The sequence below is a fragment of the Eumetopias jubatus genome, unplaced genomic scaffold, assembly GCF_037043125.1.
Source record: "Eumetopias jubatus isolate StellerSeaLion01/CBP00866 unplaced genomic scaffold, mEumJub1_p1.0 scaffold_17, whole genome shotgun sequence".
Lineage (NCBI taxonomy): Eukaryota > Metazoa > Chordata > Mammalia > Carnivora > Otariidae > Eumetopias > Eumetopias jubatus.
In genome coordinates this window covers 41,324,667-41,340,857 of record NW_028274823.1, presented here as the reverse complement: position 1 = coordinate 41,340,857, position 16,191 = coordinate 41,324,667, and the positions used below count along the sequence as shown (strand labels likewise).

General features: G+C 50.5%; 1 protein-coding gene across 1 annotated transcript in view; it reads right to left on the bottom strand.

The window, feature by feature from the left end:
• DRGX (dorsal root ganglia homeobox) overlaps nucleotides 1-11,553 on the bottom strand; it is a 29,387-nt gene extending 17,834 nt beyond the window's left edge. The window contains exons 1-5 of the mRNA XM_028098491.1: nucleotides 11,520-11,553; nucleotides 7,295-7,392; nucleotides 6,289-6,390; nucleotides 3,214-3,392; nucleotides 3,017-3,129 (exon numbers count right to left, since the gene is read on the bottom strand). Of these exons, the coding sequence (XP_027954292.1) occupies nucleotides 3,017-3,129; nucleotides 3,214-3,392; nucleotides 6,289-6,390; nucleotides 7,295-7,392; nucleotides 11,520-11,553 (526 nt within the window). The remainder of the gene's footprint in view (nucleotides 1-3,016; nucleotides 3,130-3,213; nucleotides 3,393-6,288; nucleotides 6,391-7,294; nucleotides 7,393-11,519) is intronic.
• Nucleotides 11,554-16,191: the final 4,638 nt, after the last annotated feature.

Here is a 16,191-nt window from a genome sequence, read left to right as displayed (position 1 = left end):
AAGCTATAGGTGGGAAGAGAAGCTATAGGTTGCAAGAGACTGGAAGCTGCTATCTTGTCCCCAAACCACTTAACAAATGTTCCACAAAACATCAGATGTTGAACCCCAGGGTATCTAGAAACTGACTTGTGGGCACACACTTGTTACCCAGGTTCTGAGGCAGAGGCCGGGTGCCCCAAGCACACCTCTAGGGAAAGCTGAACCCACATGGACTAGAGCCGGGCAGTTATGACTCAGAGACTTCCAGCTCAGAAAACCTGGCTCCCAGAGGTGCCTCCACATGGAGTCAGGCACTTTTAGAAGGCAAAGACCCCCCCCGCCTCAACCAATCCCAGCTGTTTTCTCAGAGCAAAATGGCAGACCACGGACTGCTCTGACCAACTGGGTACAGGTTGGGCCTGAAGACTTGGAGACCACATTTAAAAGATGGGAATATCTCAAATAAAAATCCAGACTTCCAACTTCTCCAGAAATTGCAATAGTTCTGGTAATGCTGTGTCCGCATACCCACTTGACCATCATCAGCTGGCCTGAGCAGCAGCTGACCCCTGAGTGGGCGAATCCATCCCCAGCCCCACCTGTGCCCAGCCCCTTAACAAGCTCCTCAAATACCTGTCTCTGACATCGGAGAAATGGATCTTTTCCCTGTGCCTTTCTCGTAAGTATGAAAATGACATAGAGACCAAGAGGGTTATGTGCCTCAAGAAAAGTAAGCAAGAGCTCGTTAGTATCTGGTGAAGTGAAGACAATGCCTACCCACACTCAGCTCACTCATTGTCTGCCTGACACCTGAGCTGCCCCCTGCCCCAGCACATAACCGCCGTCAGGAAGGACTTCCCATGGGGTACACAGGCTGCCCAAACAAGTGCCCTACAACACACAAAGATACACCCTAGTTTGGTGAGCACCCTGTGATATCTGTCACCGCTGTAAGCTCTTGCACACCCCAAGCTCCACCCCCTTGACCCCCTCAGCGAGGGCAGCATCAAAGGAAAGCCTGTTTTTAATGAGGCAGACTATAGGACAGGCCCCAGGTGTCAGAGTCCAGCCAGAAAAGTCTAGGGAAGGGCTGGAGGGCAGTATGTACCAGTGAGGGATGAAGAGGGATGACAGATTTACCTTTACCAGCCCTGCCACCAGCCCCTGCCTCTGTCCTGGGTCAAAACTCAGAAGACACAAGCCTCTGCTCTGTCTCCCTCTCACCACGGCCCTAGGCCTCCCAGCTGCAGACACTGTGCCCTCCCTGCTCAGCAACCTGGCCCTCTCACCCTTCCTCGAGCCACTGCAGGCCTCCTCCGGGGCCCCAGCTCGGCTAGCCAGAGAGCCCAGCCACAGGCAGCCGCGGCAGAGACATGGGAATCACGTACAACTCGTGAGGCTGGAGGGGGGCAAGCAAAGAACATTTATAAAAGAGGTGGTTACTCTCAGGAGTTGAGCTGGTCCCCACCAAAGCAGAGAGGATTTGGCAGACAGACACAGAATTGCTCCTCTGCCCAGACCAGTTCCTTAACTGATCCGCAAGTCCCATTGGTCATCTCCTTCCCGAAGCCCCTTCCAAATAGGACTCTACCTCCGTAGCTCCGTATCAGATCAAGGCCACTCTGGGGGGGTGGCGCTCTACGTAGCCCCTGGAGCTGAAGGAAGCATGAGGAAGCACACGGGGGGCCAGAGCTAGACAGAGGTAAGCCAGCTGTCTAAGTGAAGGGATTTGCCCAGCTACCTGGACCGCTCAGAAGTGGCTCTGGGTCTCAGGGCCCCAACACCTACAGAGGAAAATCCGACCCCAGGAGCATGGCTTGCCGGGCCTTCAGGTGTTGGCCCCTGCCGGGCACCTCCACGTTATCTCGGGGCGCCCTCCCATGGGCACCCACCATACCAACCATTCTCCAAACAAACCTCCTTCTCCTCCCCTCTCCCGATGCTCTGCATGTGCTTTTCCTTAGGCCTAAAATGCCCTTCTTTCCCTTCTGGAGACTCCCCAGGGAGGCTACTTCATGCCCTCAATTCAGCCTCCAGAAACCACATTTGCGCTGCAGATTGCCACTGTGTGTGTGCGTGTGCGTGCGTGTGTGTGTGTGTGTGTGTGTGTGTGTGTGTGTGTCTGACTTACCACCTGGAGGGGGACCCCTTGAGGACAAGAGACCCCAGATCCTAATGCAGAACAAGCAGGGGACCCTCTAGGAGGAGTCTCTCCCACCACCTCTATTATCAAGAAAAAGCCTACAGCCTACAGCCTACACCTGTACCTCCCCTCCCAGACCCCCTGTGATAGACAAGCCCCAAGAGCAGCACAGACCCTCACTGCCCCAGACCCCGTGTGGAAGCCAGCCCTGCTCCTGGCCAGCACAGCTGCCTAGCCTCATCCCAGGAGGAGTGGGTTTGAGGCCAGGAAGGCAGAGACGGTGGATGGCCACATTCATCCAGTGGGGATGCCCCAGAAGTCCCCAAGGAGTTCCTCTCTCTGGGCCTGACCAAACATCCCTAATGGTTTACATCCTTCAGACAACAACAGCTATTAAGAAGAGAGCAAACCCTGGAAAATCACCAATCCTAGCCCTGCAGACCTCTGACGTCAGGAGTCCCCAGGGAGGCAGGCGGGCACGCTGCATGTATGGAGAGGGTCCTTGTAAACTGGGACAACTGCCCGTCAAGGCCTCATCCACGAGCTGCAGGTTAACACCCAAAACTGTTACCAAGGAGAAGAAGCCACCTGTGAACACAGAGTGGTCCCTTGTGACACAACACCTCTCAGACAAGCCCCCAGCCAGTGAGGTGATGCCTACGATCTCAGGCCACGTAGAAGTCAAACAAGATAGCACGTCGGGGAGCAGATGCTGTTCACGACCCTGACTGTGACCAACAGGAGAGAAGGAGCCACACTTGCCCGAGGTACAAGGACGGGCGGAACTGAGAAACCAGGCCAGCCAGACCATCTCCGCGACCCCTTGGGGACAGCGCCCGGCCGCGCCAGCCAAACCCCAGCCCCACCCCACCAGCGAGCATAGACAAAACGTACCTTTCAGGGAGGCAACATGTGACAGGGCCTGGGCGTAGGTGGCCGTGTTCAGGAGGGTCCCCGGCAAGCAAGAAGGGAAGAAAGGTCCTGTGGGACCCACAGTTCTCCCCAGGCTGCTAGAGAAAAGAAAATCACACTGAGTTCCCAACCCTGTGTACCCGCCAAGCCTCCAGACCCCAGGGGCCCGCCAGCCTCACCTCTGCTGGGCTTCCAGGGCCTCCTTCTTGCTCCGGGCCTGGTCCCCCGGGGGCGGGGAATTGATGTTTCTCACGGGAGGTGGCGTCACTTCTGCCATGGGCTCCTTGGCTCCTGGCTCTTGGTCGGAAGCCCCTCTCTCCGTTTTTCTCCATTTGGCCCTTCGGTTCTGGAACCAAACCTGAGTCCCCCGTGGAAATGCACATCCATGGAGGCAGAAAATCAGACAGGAGGAGGGAACCAGTACCCAAACCCAAACTCCTGGGTCCTGTCCCCAGTGCTCACGGCTCACCTCGCAGCAGCTGTTTGGGGGGGGGGGGGGCAGCCTCCTCTCTCCAAAAGATGTCCCAAAGCAGTGCCCTCTGGACTGCAGCTTCAGACCCAAAGATGGGCCAGAAGATCAGTGTAGAAGGCATGACAGGCATTTTTTTAATGAATGTTAAATCATAGAAAGTATCCAAATGCATCACCCGCAGTAAGGGTACAAGTGTTGTAGAAATTCTTGACGTATCCAAGTGCATTTATTTGATGTGAAACGTATTTCCTATGGTTGGGGGGAGGGGACATGATCGTCACAGCAGTTTGTAAAACACTGCCCTGGGGTTTCCTCATCAAAAAGGCTCATTCCCTCTTAGGCAGGTTTGCCTGAGCACTGGACTGTGTCCGGCCTCAAACCTGTGAAACCATCCCTGACACATCAAAACTCATGACAGGCAGCCCAGTGCATGCATGAGACACAATGTCTCTGGAGTCAGCCCTGGTTTGGTTTAGAATCCACCCCGACCCTGTAAGGCAGGTAGGTCTATCCCCATTTTACAGATGAGAAAACTAAGCACAGACAGGTTAATTAACTGGCCCAAGGTCATTCAGGTGGTAAGTAGCAGACCCATGATTTGAGGACCAGTGGCTTGGCTAGGGACCAGATCCAAACTCCTTGGGAGTAATAATGGTGGCCACCCCCTAAGCATTGTTAGCCCAGAGACACATGAAAAACACGGAGCACTGTCGTCTGACACCAAGCCATCAGTCACTCGGTAAACATCAGGCAGCCTGATCCTTTGCCATGCTCAGGTTAGGAGGAGCCTTACGATGTACCTGCCCTAAGTGCCTTCTGAGAGACTGGTATGGAATTCTGCAAGCCTTAGCAATCAGGATGGCATCTGCAGAGGGACAGCCTCATGGCAGCCGGGCAGACAGGGCCCAAGGTGTTCCCAGAGGTCAGTGAAATCCTGCTGCTCTTTACCCAGCAGAACCTCGTCCCTTCTCTCCTGGGAGATAATTCCTGGCTTTCAAAAAAGGCCTGGCTCGACCTCCCTCTAGCCCCCCACCCCGGGGTATCCTCCCACACTGGCCCAGGAGAAAGCCTGGGTCCCGGGGCTGAGCCCTCCGCCATCCCACCCCACTTCTGAATTTTCATTCTCCTTTAACTGGGTTTCTTTCTTTTTTAATCCAGTTGGCTTTTAATTGCACATATCAGCAACCATTGAATAATGATTTTATCTATATTCTAAATTTAGGGCAGTTAAATGCAAAGCAAAATGCAGACACTTTCTTGTGTCTTAATTGAATGAAGGTCACAGCTATAACAACATTTAATTGAGCTATTTTTCATTATCATATTTTAATGACTTTGCACTGACAGTTCGCCTGCTTCTGAGGAAAGAGCATGATGGAGTCGTTTATTTCCCTATTTAGTTATTGTTTGACAACATCAGCTTCGATTAAGCCCCTGCTTTATAGAACATTAATCATATTTGAATGAGCAAGGGGTATAAATGTAAACACATCTCCCTTCCCGCCACCGAAGCCTGCGTCCCCACACAGAGGCTCGCTGAACAAATTCTACACAGCCATTGTCTGTTTGCATAATAGCCAACAACAGCCTGACCAACAATTCCCAGCCTTAATTGTTACCACCCCTATCTCACCCTTGCACCTTTCAGGGAGAAGTTATGATCTTCCACTCTGAATGCTCAATAATTGTGTCATTTATCTCAATTTGCAGTTCAGTCTTTAGGCCGCTATTGGCAAACTGGCATTAAAAAAAGAAGGGATAGACAACATCCTGGCCAAAGGAGATTTTCATTTCCAAATAATAATCAGTTTAATTTGCCCACATATGACCAATGATTCATGTTCAGATTTAATAATCAGGATCACATAATCTGATTATAGGGGAAATAATTTGTTTACAACCCCCAATTTACTGCTCAGAATTCCATTATCTCTCTTCAGCCATTGGTTTTTAAGAGATACTAACATGACCCAGGGGAACCGAAAGCAAACTATTATATTTCCTACAATTAGATCTTTGCATAGTCTTAACCCCAAGCCCCTACATAAAAAAGAACAGAAACAGCATGGAGGAAACCCCATAAATAAAATGAATATATAATTGTGCTCAAAGAATAGCTCTCCCGGAGAGGCGGCGCTGCGAATCCATTCCTCCTGCACTCGGGCACATCTGCCGGGCTCAACGGGTTTGTGCACTTAAACGTAATCACCGTGTGGCTTCTAAAAAGAAATCCTGCTTAGAGACGGTCACCGCGGGCCATGCTCGGCTCAGAGGCAGCCCTCTCGCTGCTGCCTTTTAAAGATTTTTAAATTGCACAAGTTCTTCGGATCCACTTCGCTGAAAGAGTCCGCGTCCAGGGGAAAAGTTGGACATGATGCAATTTCTGGAAAGCAGGTCCTACCCTGTTCCCATCTGAAAACATAGTTCTCTGCAATTGAGTGGCCTTACCCCAGAGCGGTCAGAGCTGCTTTGAGAATAGCATCTCAGCTCTTTTTTTTTTTTTTCCAAAGCAAGGAAATGGATGTGCATTGATGTAATTTAGTACCTTAGAGACGCGGACAAATTAGTGTAGAACATTATCACTAGTTAATTATGAATGACCGATTAATCAACCTAATCTAATATTCCACATTATGTTGATGTTATTAAAGTGCATCATGAAAATGACAGATAGTCTTCATTTGCTTTCTTTGGCCAAATGTGCACTCTGCAGTCATGATGTCAAAAAAAAAGTTTGCCAGTTTTAATATTAGAGAGTTAAATAATTAAAAAGAAGGTTTACCTGCACTCTGGCTTCTGTGAGGTTTATTTTCATGGCTAACTCTTCTCTGGTGAAGACATCGGGGTAGTGTGTTTGGGCAAAAACTGCCTCAAGAGCTTCCAGCTAGTAAAAGGAAAAAATATTTACTGGTGAGAGGCTGTGGCAAGGTGAGAGAAAGCAGACGCATATTTCAAATTTGCAAGGAGCAGTGAGGAAGTAGTTGCACAGATCAAGTAGGGGAGGAAGAGGGAGAAGAAAGCTCTTTGAAAAGATCCCACAGAATTAAAATTTTTACCACGGGTGACTTAGGAGCTAAGACTCACTAACGACATTGGTGCTTCCCCAAGAAATAAGAATAAGAAGAGAAGCACAAATATTTATATGCTTTTCCATTTAAATAGATTCATAGGAATCAAAGTCTCCAAGGGTGGTCTTATGAGTCAGAGCAATCCACACAGCCTTCCCCATAGGACACAGGAGAACAGGAACAACTTGCAGAAGCCCTCAGAAGGGAGTGTCAGGCCCCCAGAAACTCCCAAGAGGTATTTGGGCCACCTTCCTGACAGCCCCAGTTTGCGCAGATCTAAGGGGAAGAACCCAGGTCCAGGAAACACAGTATGAGGGTCCACCTGTAGCCCTTCCATTTATGGACGGAAGTATCTTCTACAAATCAGTCAGTTTCTTGGGCCCCAGTCTTCCCATCTATCTGCTGGGATTAAGAATGTCCTACCTGCATTTCTCAACATTCAGATGACATTGCTGATGTGGAAATGTTCCCCCAAACTACCAACCTAGGGCAAATGTGAGCCATCACTATTGTCCCTTTATTTCCTGTCTGGGATCAGAAGATCCAAGTCATCTGCTCTCTCCCCAAACAGATTTCTTGACACATAAAGCACTCAAGAAAACAGAAAGATCCAGTTTCCATAGTTGGCTTTATTTTAAAAGACAAAGAAGAGCTGCTCAAACTCTGAAATTTTGGGAGGCAGGAAGTCGCTGACTCTCAGAAAGGGAGCGCCGTCATTACCTGCTGAAGAGTAAACGTCGTCCGGTTCCGGCGCTGTTTTCTGCGCAGAAACCCATCATCGAAATCTCCTGGAGAGTGGTTGCCAAAAGGTGCAGTGCCTACTGGGAGCAAACTGAATCAGCCTGACCAGAGGGCCTCCCTGTCCTCACACCGACCTTGGACACACATGCTCATTCGGACGCACCTCCAGGCAGAGTCCTGTCTGTCCCAGAGCATCTTTCTCTGCTGCTCTCATTGGGGCCCCTTCTCTTCCATTCTCTCATGCTCTCTCTCTCCTCCAATAACCTTTGACTTTAGGCCCCAACTACGCTTATTTCATCGGGCAGGTGGTGACCTTCTCCCCCAAGAAGACCAAATCCGCTTTTCTTGTGAAATTCTGGACTCTGTGCGAGGAAGAATCACTAGCTTGCGGCAGAGCCTTCCCTTGCCCTTTGGTTTCCAGCTGCCCCTGCATCCAATGTGCCTTGAACTCATCCCCTACCTCGGATTCTTTCATAGAAGCCTCCACAGCTCCTGTCTGCTCACCTGCTAGTTTACTTTCCCTTGTTTCTGTAAACAACAAGGCTGGCTGACCGGCTGGGGGTTGGGGAGGAAAAAAAACACCAAGCACTTTCACTGCCCATTTCTCCTAGAACTTCAGGATACAAGGAGGTAAGAAGTTTATAAATGAATATTAATTACTGTTGGTCACAGCTCATCAGCACCATAGTGGATCTGTTATATAGATGTCAATTAACAAGAGGTCTGCACCAATAGCCAGCGTCCCGAATTCCAAGAGACCTAGGCAGGGCCACTCTCCAAGGGCATCCCACCCTCTGGCCAGGCTCATAAAGGACCCACTGCTCTCACTTCCCTGAAAAGAAAGGCGTCCTTTCCACCACCCTCCCCAGCAGCCTCCAAAGCTCGTATAAAGCCAGAACAGAATTTGGCCCCAAACGTGCATTCAGATCATTTTCCAAATATGCACCATTACTCCACAGTCTACAATGGCTTCTTAGAAAAACAAATGAGCAAGTTCCCATTAGCCAGTGAATGCTGTACCTGCCATGGGCTCTGGTCTCAGAAGCACTGCATGTTTGGCATTAGGAGCTGGCAAGCCACACAGGCAACCTCCCTCAGAAAGACGTCAGTCCCAAAGAAGCAGCGTCCTCTGGCCTTTTTAAAATTCTATCTACTAACGGGGGTCCCGTCTACTTATTATTCTGCTCTCCAGTGCCCCATCCTTTGCCACAATACCCCAGTCTCTCCTGAAGCTTCCCCTCCAGCTTCTTGTCCAAATTGCACTCTTCCTCAAAACCCTAGTTACAAAGATTTCTCTCCAGCTCATTGGCAACTTCAAAGGGACAGCCTAAAAGCAGGCTTATTTCCATTATTTTGCAGGAAACCAAATTGTCTCCCTTTGATTGGCAAGGATGGAATGCAGACTCTGAGATGCTCCAAACATTATCTGCCTCAGCCTTCTAACTTATACCTGCTGGTCCGAAATTCTTCTATAACGTGTGCACATAATATCTGTAAGTGAAACATTGTGTGCCTAGTTGAATCCTAAAAAAGACCAATGGCCCATCGAATTAATAAGAACAAATAGAAAAGAGGAAAACATGAGAAGAGGCTTTTTACTTAAAAATAAGTAGAAATGTTGATAATATGAAAATGTTAAACCCTGCCGATAATTAAACAAAACAATGAACTACTATTTTCACCATTTTGACAAAAAAAAAAAAAATAAGGTGCATAATGAATGATACCCAGTACAGTTAAGAGTGTAATAAAATGTGCATTTTCATTAACCATTTGTAGGAGCATTAATTGGTGCAGCCTTATTAGAGGGTAATTTGAAAATATTCATCAAAGATTTAAGTGCACATATACATATTTAATCTATGAATTAGGTAAAGTATGCTAAAATAGGAAAAGAAGAACATTCCTGGCAACATGGTACTAGGAAAAAAAAAAACAAACAAACTGGGAACAACCAAAGTTCCCACCAGTACAACATATAATGGAATATTACACAGCTGTTTAAAAGAAATCAGTAAATCTGTATATATTGACATGGAATAATCCCCAAAACATGTTACAAAGTAAAAAAAAGGCAATGTCCCAAAGGATGTGGAAGTATGATCTCAGCATAAAAAAGGCATAACATATAGAAAGAAAAAGTGTGTTTTTCTTGAAGGAATCACAAGAACCCAACAATAGGGAGTATCTTTAGAAAAAAAGGTGGAGAGGAAGGAGGATTTCACTTTTCAATGTGTAGTTTTCTGTTCTATTTGAATTTCCTAAGCAGGTATATGTAGTACTTTTTAATTCAATATTAGTAAAATTATCTGAGAAGTGAGATGATGAACCATGCTTTGCTCTCTTCTTTATGCCTCTCTAGATTAATAAGGAATAAAAATTAAAAAGCTCCTAAGCTGAGGGAGATGTCATATTCCAAAGGTCTGTTCTCAACCCTGCAATGCACAGCAGATCACCTCCTCCCCAGCAACACTAAACTGACAAAAAAACACCCCTTTCTGCAAAACTAGCTCAGAAACACATCTGCAGAGGGATAACAAGGTTCTTAAAGACACATCTCCTTTTCTTCTGGTCTTAGCACTCAGAATCAGCATTGAGGTGGGATGTGCCTGGGGTGTGGGAAGGAAAGGTGTGAAGCCAACAGTTCAGTGCACTGGGGCCATGATCGGCCAGGCCAGGACTCACCCTAAGTGACTTCTGCAACCCACCCTGTAGACAGGGCTTTTCCCCTAAGTTATCCAAGCAGCCCACCACCTGCTAAATACCCACATCTTGGCCTTCCCCTCTTTAACCTGAGGAGTGGGCTGTGCCATACCCATCAGTCCAAACCCCAGGTTCAGAAGTGCAGAGAAGTTATGTCCTCCACACATGCAAAGGTCCCTCCGGGCCTGGGGTACAGTGTCAGGGGATGCACCTCATAAAACAGGGCAGCACGGGTCCTTGGAGATTACAGGAGGTGAAATGCAGACAAGTGTCTGGTCTTCCCTTCTTAGGAACGCTGACTGAGCTAGCAGAGCTTAAACACGGATCCTTAGCCTCCTTTAGAAAATTCTACTGAACTCTTAAAAGCATCCACGGTTAAGACAAAAACAAACTTTCTGAAATCCCTGGGCATGTTGGCCATCGGAGGCTCAGTTACTGCTCCAGGTAACTGGAGACAAGGTGGACAAGGTCCTCTGATGTCTCAGGCCCCTCAGTGCCTCACTGCCTCTGCCCTCCCCCATGCCTCCCTCCATTTCCTGGCCTCCAAAATTCTCCCACCCCACAAATAAATCAAGGGAGTAGGTTGTCAAAGCCAAATCCTGGTATTCCTCCCAGTTATAAAAGTTCTAATATTGCACGACTGAGACTCCTACTCTGAGGAAGATGCTGTTACAAGTCCAGAAGGTATGGCTTTGCATTTGTCTAATGCCCACCCACGGGGTCCCCCCAGGCCCTGTGTGGGGGCACCAGAGAGCCAAGCTGTCTCCTTCTCACAAACCTACTCCCACCTAACAATCCAGTGCAGAGGCCACATGAGGGATCCTGAGGCAAAATGTCTTCTAAGGCCTGGAGACCCTCAAACTCAAACCCTGGCCATGGGGCTGCCTCTGGGAGTAGGGAGTGGTTGGTGTCTGGGCTCAAGAAACCCAGTGAGTCACAGGAGAGGAGCCAGGCCAGGGCACTTGGGGTGGTGGTGAGCTGGGCCACCTAGTTCCAGAGGGCAGCAGTGGCCCAGAACAGATGTTAAAGCTTCCCTGAGCAGGACGGCCCTGCCCTCCAAGGGAGAGCAGCCTAGCCATGGGTCGTGCATGGCTCAGGGTCGGTGTCAGGACCATGAGGGCCATCTCCTTACTCCACCTTAGTTTTTCGGGATGTTTGCAAAACACCGTGAAAGATTGATGCGGCCCCCAGGGCTGGGGAGACCGATTAGAGGCGTGACACCAGCATCTGTGCTGGGAGGACCCGGCGGGTCCCTGCTGTGCGAATAGCCCCGGGCCAAGCGGCCCAGGCGGGGAGGGAGGTGGGAGGCAGGTGGCGACAGGGCGGAAGGCTGGAGTGAGATGTAGGGAGGAGGCCAGGGGCACCCGTACCCACCTCCCAGCGGCTGCAACCCTCGTGGAGCGGGAACCCACCCAGCCACCCACCCGCCACACTGCCGCTCCGGAGCTTTCTGGCCAGCTCTGGGCCGTTCAGAATGGTCCCAGGCGCGGCGCTTACTCACCCTCTAGCTGTGGCGGGCAGTGGAAATAAAACATCGCCGACGGCCGGATCAGCTGGACGGTGGGGCCTGGGGAGGGTGACCGCTAGACAGATAAGGAGCGCGTAGCTCCGGCCTGGCTGCAAAGCAAACAGCGATAGAGTCTACGTCTCCCTCTGCCCGCGCCCCGGACTGGCCTTAGTGCGCACTGGGCCCCCTCCTCCCGGAAACCACCACCCTCCCAATGCCCTAAGCCCACTGTGGGAACTGGAGGCGACACGGCAGCTCCGTCTTAAGCCCGGTCCCCGTGGGACAGCCCTTCGTTTCGGGTCCACCTCCCGGACAGCGATGCCCCTACCTCGGCCCCAAGACCAAACCCGGGCAATCTGGCTCCCGGCTCTCTGGGGTCCCCGCCGCAAGCCCGGCCACCCCAGCCACCGCAGCCGGGTCCAGGGAGCGCGCCAGGCCATCTCCGCGAGCTGCAGTCCGGACCGGGAAGGCAGCCGAGCCCCAAGGCCGGGCGCGCGGGGCCGGGTGAGTGGGTCGGGAGCCGCGCGTACCTCGGCGGTCTGCGGACGAGGAAGGCCAGAGCGTGACCGCCTCCGGTCCGCACGCCGGGCTCGGCTGGAAGCGGGCGGGGCTCGGCGCGCCTGGCGCCCGCAGAACCAGAAAGTGACTCGGGAAGTGGCCAGATGTCTTGCTGTCTGTCTACAGCGCGCGCCGCCGCTCAGCACTCGCCTTTATAATCTCACGCATAATTGGCCTTAATCTGATTATTTCCAGCGCTGTCTACAGCGAGTAACTTGGATAGGTCTATTGGGCCTTACAAATGGCCCACGTGGTGTAAAAAAAAAAAAAAATCCATCATTTCTCAGCAAACATTAGAAATGTTTTTCTTCCTTTAAAAGAGGATAGAAACAACCACCACTACCACCCCCCCAAAGGCATTATTTTCTGAACACTCCACCCACACCCACCCCTCTTCCCATCTGACTCAAACCTTCTTTCTCCGTAAAAGCTTGGATTTGGGCTCGCCCTTGTCAGAGGCCTGGCGACTCCCGGGCTGCAAATTGACAAAGCGCTGTTAATTGTAGCCGCCGGATGGGTTTTTGGGGGGACTCTTTGCACACGGCTTCCCTTTCCAAGCGACCGTACAAAAGGAAAGTTTGATTTTGTTCTCAGCAAGGGGTCCCTGAATTTATGTTCGCTTCTCGATGCAAATGATATGCGGTGGGACCCTTCGCAATTACTTTTAAAATGCATCCGAGGCAGACACTCAGCAGAGAGAGACCGCCCTTCCCTCTGCCTGGGTGAAAATTAAACTCTAAAGTACCGGGCTGAAATTTTCAAGTCAGGGGCGCGGGATTGGATCAAATCACATAAACTGCAAAAAAAGCAAGTCTAATGGCGCATAATTGGTTCTGTAATAGCATTACACCAGGATAATAGCCCGTTACGGCCCCCTGCACTATTAAGTGCTTCCCTGGCGGAAAGCCTTTATGATATTAAAGGGGGAATATAATGATATTTTGGTTATTAAATGCGTGTAATTAATTTATGCACCACTGAAAATAAAGTTGGTATTATGACCCACTCAAGATGCATCAGAAGATGCAAGTCAGACAACTGTTGATAAGTTCTGGTGTCTGTGTTCCGTCTAGACTGCTGATTTTATTTTGGGACGATGGCTTCTTGGACAGACTGCATAAATTGAATATTTTATAAACATTCTAATGCTGCGTTCAGGAGCCCTGGCGAGGCGGTGGGTCGGGTCCCTGAACAGCCTGGGATCCAGCCTTGATCTTAAAGACACAGCGTGTTGGAAACAAAAGGCCTGGCGGGCCCACACGTGGACATGCGCCTCAGGCGAGGCTTGTCGAGCTGAAGGGCAGAGTGCCGGGGACCTGGGCTGCCGGTGGACAACCCTCTGAAAACCAATGGGAGGAAGACGCAGCACCGCTCCAGCGAAGACAAGTTAGGACCCAGGGCACTTCAGCTGCCCTCCTGGGCTCAGGCAGCCCCGGAGTGAGGAGTTGGCCGCGCCACACGGAAGAAACCGCTGGAAACTCTGGCTCAGTTCAGGACGGAGAGAGTCTGCGGCACCAGCTCCGCCAGGGTCACCGACTCCGCCAGTCCAGGTGGCCGGCCGCGGGGAACACGCCTGCAGGGCTGGTAGGCGGGTGCGGTAGCAGGAGGGGCTGGCCGGGCAGCAGAGAGCGCCCTTTCCACTTCATCCAGAGACGGCTGGAGCCCCAAGAGCAGACCTTGTGTCAACCCAGGTCAAGAGGCTCAGCGCGCTATCTGTGTCCCTCCCTGTGTCGCTCAGAGGACCCCTGCCCTCTGGAGCCCTATCAAAGAGCCCGAGGCTACCCTTGAGTTTCCCAGTCTGCCAAAAGCCCCCTCGGGTTCCCATCTGCCCTAGGCGGCAGCTCCCCGCCTGCGCACCCTGTGCTCTCCAAGAGCTGGGTGCCTGTCAAGCGAATTGAGGAAGGTATCCCGGAGGGCTTGGACAAGATGTTCCAATCGCACCGGGGTAACGGCGCGGGAACCAGGCGCCCGGCGCTGCATTGGCCCCAAAAGCCAACGAGTCCAAGCCCCAGTCTCAGCTCTCCATCCCTCATATCCGCCGAAGCAGATTCCCATCAAGGCCCAGAGATGTCCCGGACACTGGGCAGGCTTATCCTGAGTCTGCGAGCAGCTCACTCCCCGCGCCTCCGGGCCTGTCAGAACCCTGGACAGCGGCACTGGACCGTCCAGGGCTGCGGAGGGAAAAGATGCCGGTCCCGAAGGCCCCTCTGGGGCTCTGTGAGGCGCAGCAGTGGGACCCCCCTGCCGGATCCCAGGCTTTGGGGGACTGACCCCAATCCTATCCCGATTCAAACCTGCGGAAGTTAACTTGGGACGCGTGCTCCGCGCTCAGAGAAGGAACCAAACTCTCGGCGCCGCAGCCCCACGCGCTGCTCCTGCCCCGCGGCTCCAGCCGGGAAGCGGCCCGCCGCAGGTCGCCGCCTGACCCTAGCCTTCCCAGCGTCCCCGACGCGAGCCTGGCCGTCTCCCTAGAGGGAAAACTAGCCAGGCTCCGGAAAACACCCACCTCGCGCGGGACTCGTAGTCAGCTCGGACACTCCGCCTCGCCTCGCGCAACGTCCCTCTCCCTGAGCCGCGAGACCGACTCCTTTCTGTTGGCAAAACAGCGAATAAACAAACAGCGAAGTAACGTAGAAACGAAAGCCTACTGCAAACTTTGATGACGCGACCCGCCTTTTTCTTCCGATTGTCTCTGACACTCGACCTCCAAAGGTGACTAATATCTATTCGCTATGGTCCCCCTCCCCCACCAAAAAGGGCGTTCGAAACGAAAAGGTTATTTTTCCTTAATTCTTGTGCGGTAAAATGTATTTTTCAATTAACCAAATTCACCGATCTGTCCCGCTTGGACACTCTGATAATTTACAACCTAAAAGTGTACTTTCTTTATCTAAAGACCAAGGTGACTGCTTTTAATTTTCTCTAACCTCTTTACACTTGATGTTCACCAGACTCATAATGTTAATTGGCTTCATATACGGATCATCAGTTTAATGAAGAAATAAATCCTGTGTTGCTTTATGTTTTAACAGTGATTGCTTTAATGAGGAATGTGACGTGTTCCAAAATCAAAGCTGCAGGAGACATTAGATGGGGCTTCTATTAGGACGGAAATGCTTATTTAAAGTTAAAACCACGGGTCATATTTCAACAGATTCTTACATGGCTGGCCCTCCCCACCCCCACCTTCCAGCCCCTGGAAGGAGACAATTCTGTGGTTGGTCCTCAACGCTCCTTCTTCTCCCTATTTAATTCACAGCAGCCGCAGAGTCTCCCTTCCCTCTGAGTCATTTTCTGGTTACTAAATAGGCGAGCTACTTTACCTCTTGTCCAGCAGAGCAGAGAGAAGCCAGAATAGGGTGGATTGTTCAACTTTCAAGGTTGTTCACCTTTTTAAAAATAAAACAAAGTGGGAAGAGAGTGTCACACACTCCCTAAGATGTGTGTGCAGATGTGGCTTCCTCCCTTCTCAGCGCATCTCTACCACTGAAAATTCAAACCTCCACTCTTAAAGGCAGACAGCTCCTGTTTAGGCCGAGTGGGCCCCTGAAAATGTCTGCAGGCGATGTGCTAGGCTCCCGCTTGGGTGATGGAAATTTTACATCTTTACATCAATTAATAGCAGAGTAAATCTACTTTCTCTAATGGGTGTTTGATTTTTCTGATTTTAAGCTTGTTCTGTGAAGGGAAAACCGTCATCTCAAAAACACTGAGAGCAGCAATAAAATGCTGGAAACTAGAGCATCTATACCTGAAAGTCCTAAATTGTCTTTCAGTTGAATTATGAGTTATTTTAAATTGATTCCTGAAAAGAATCCCAAATCCTTAGAAAATGTAGAAATTTGAGACTCCAGGTTGATGTCTCAACCATTATTCATTTCTTACCGTTTGCTCTGTTTTGGGGAAACTGGAGAAACATTTCAAGATACCACTGTCAACATCTTTTGAGCCTGGATATATGAACATATGTTGGATTTGACATCTTAGTTGTGCTCAAAAGAGATTTTTTCCCAACCTTCCTTTTAAAACTTTGTTTAGCAGAAACAATTTCAGTAAACATGGTTTAAAACCATAACAATATTTCCATTTTCAGCGAGGAAAAAAACCA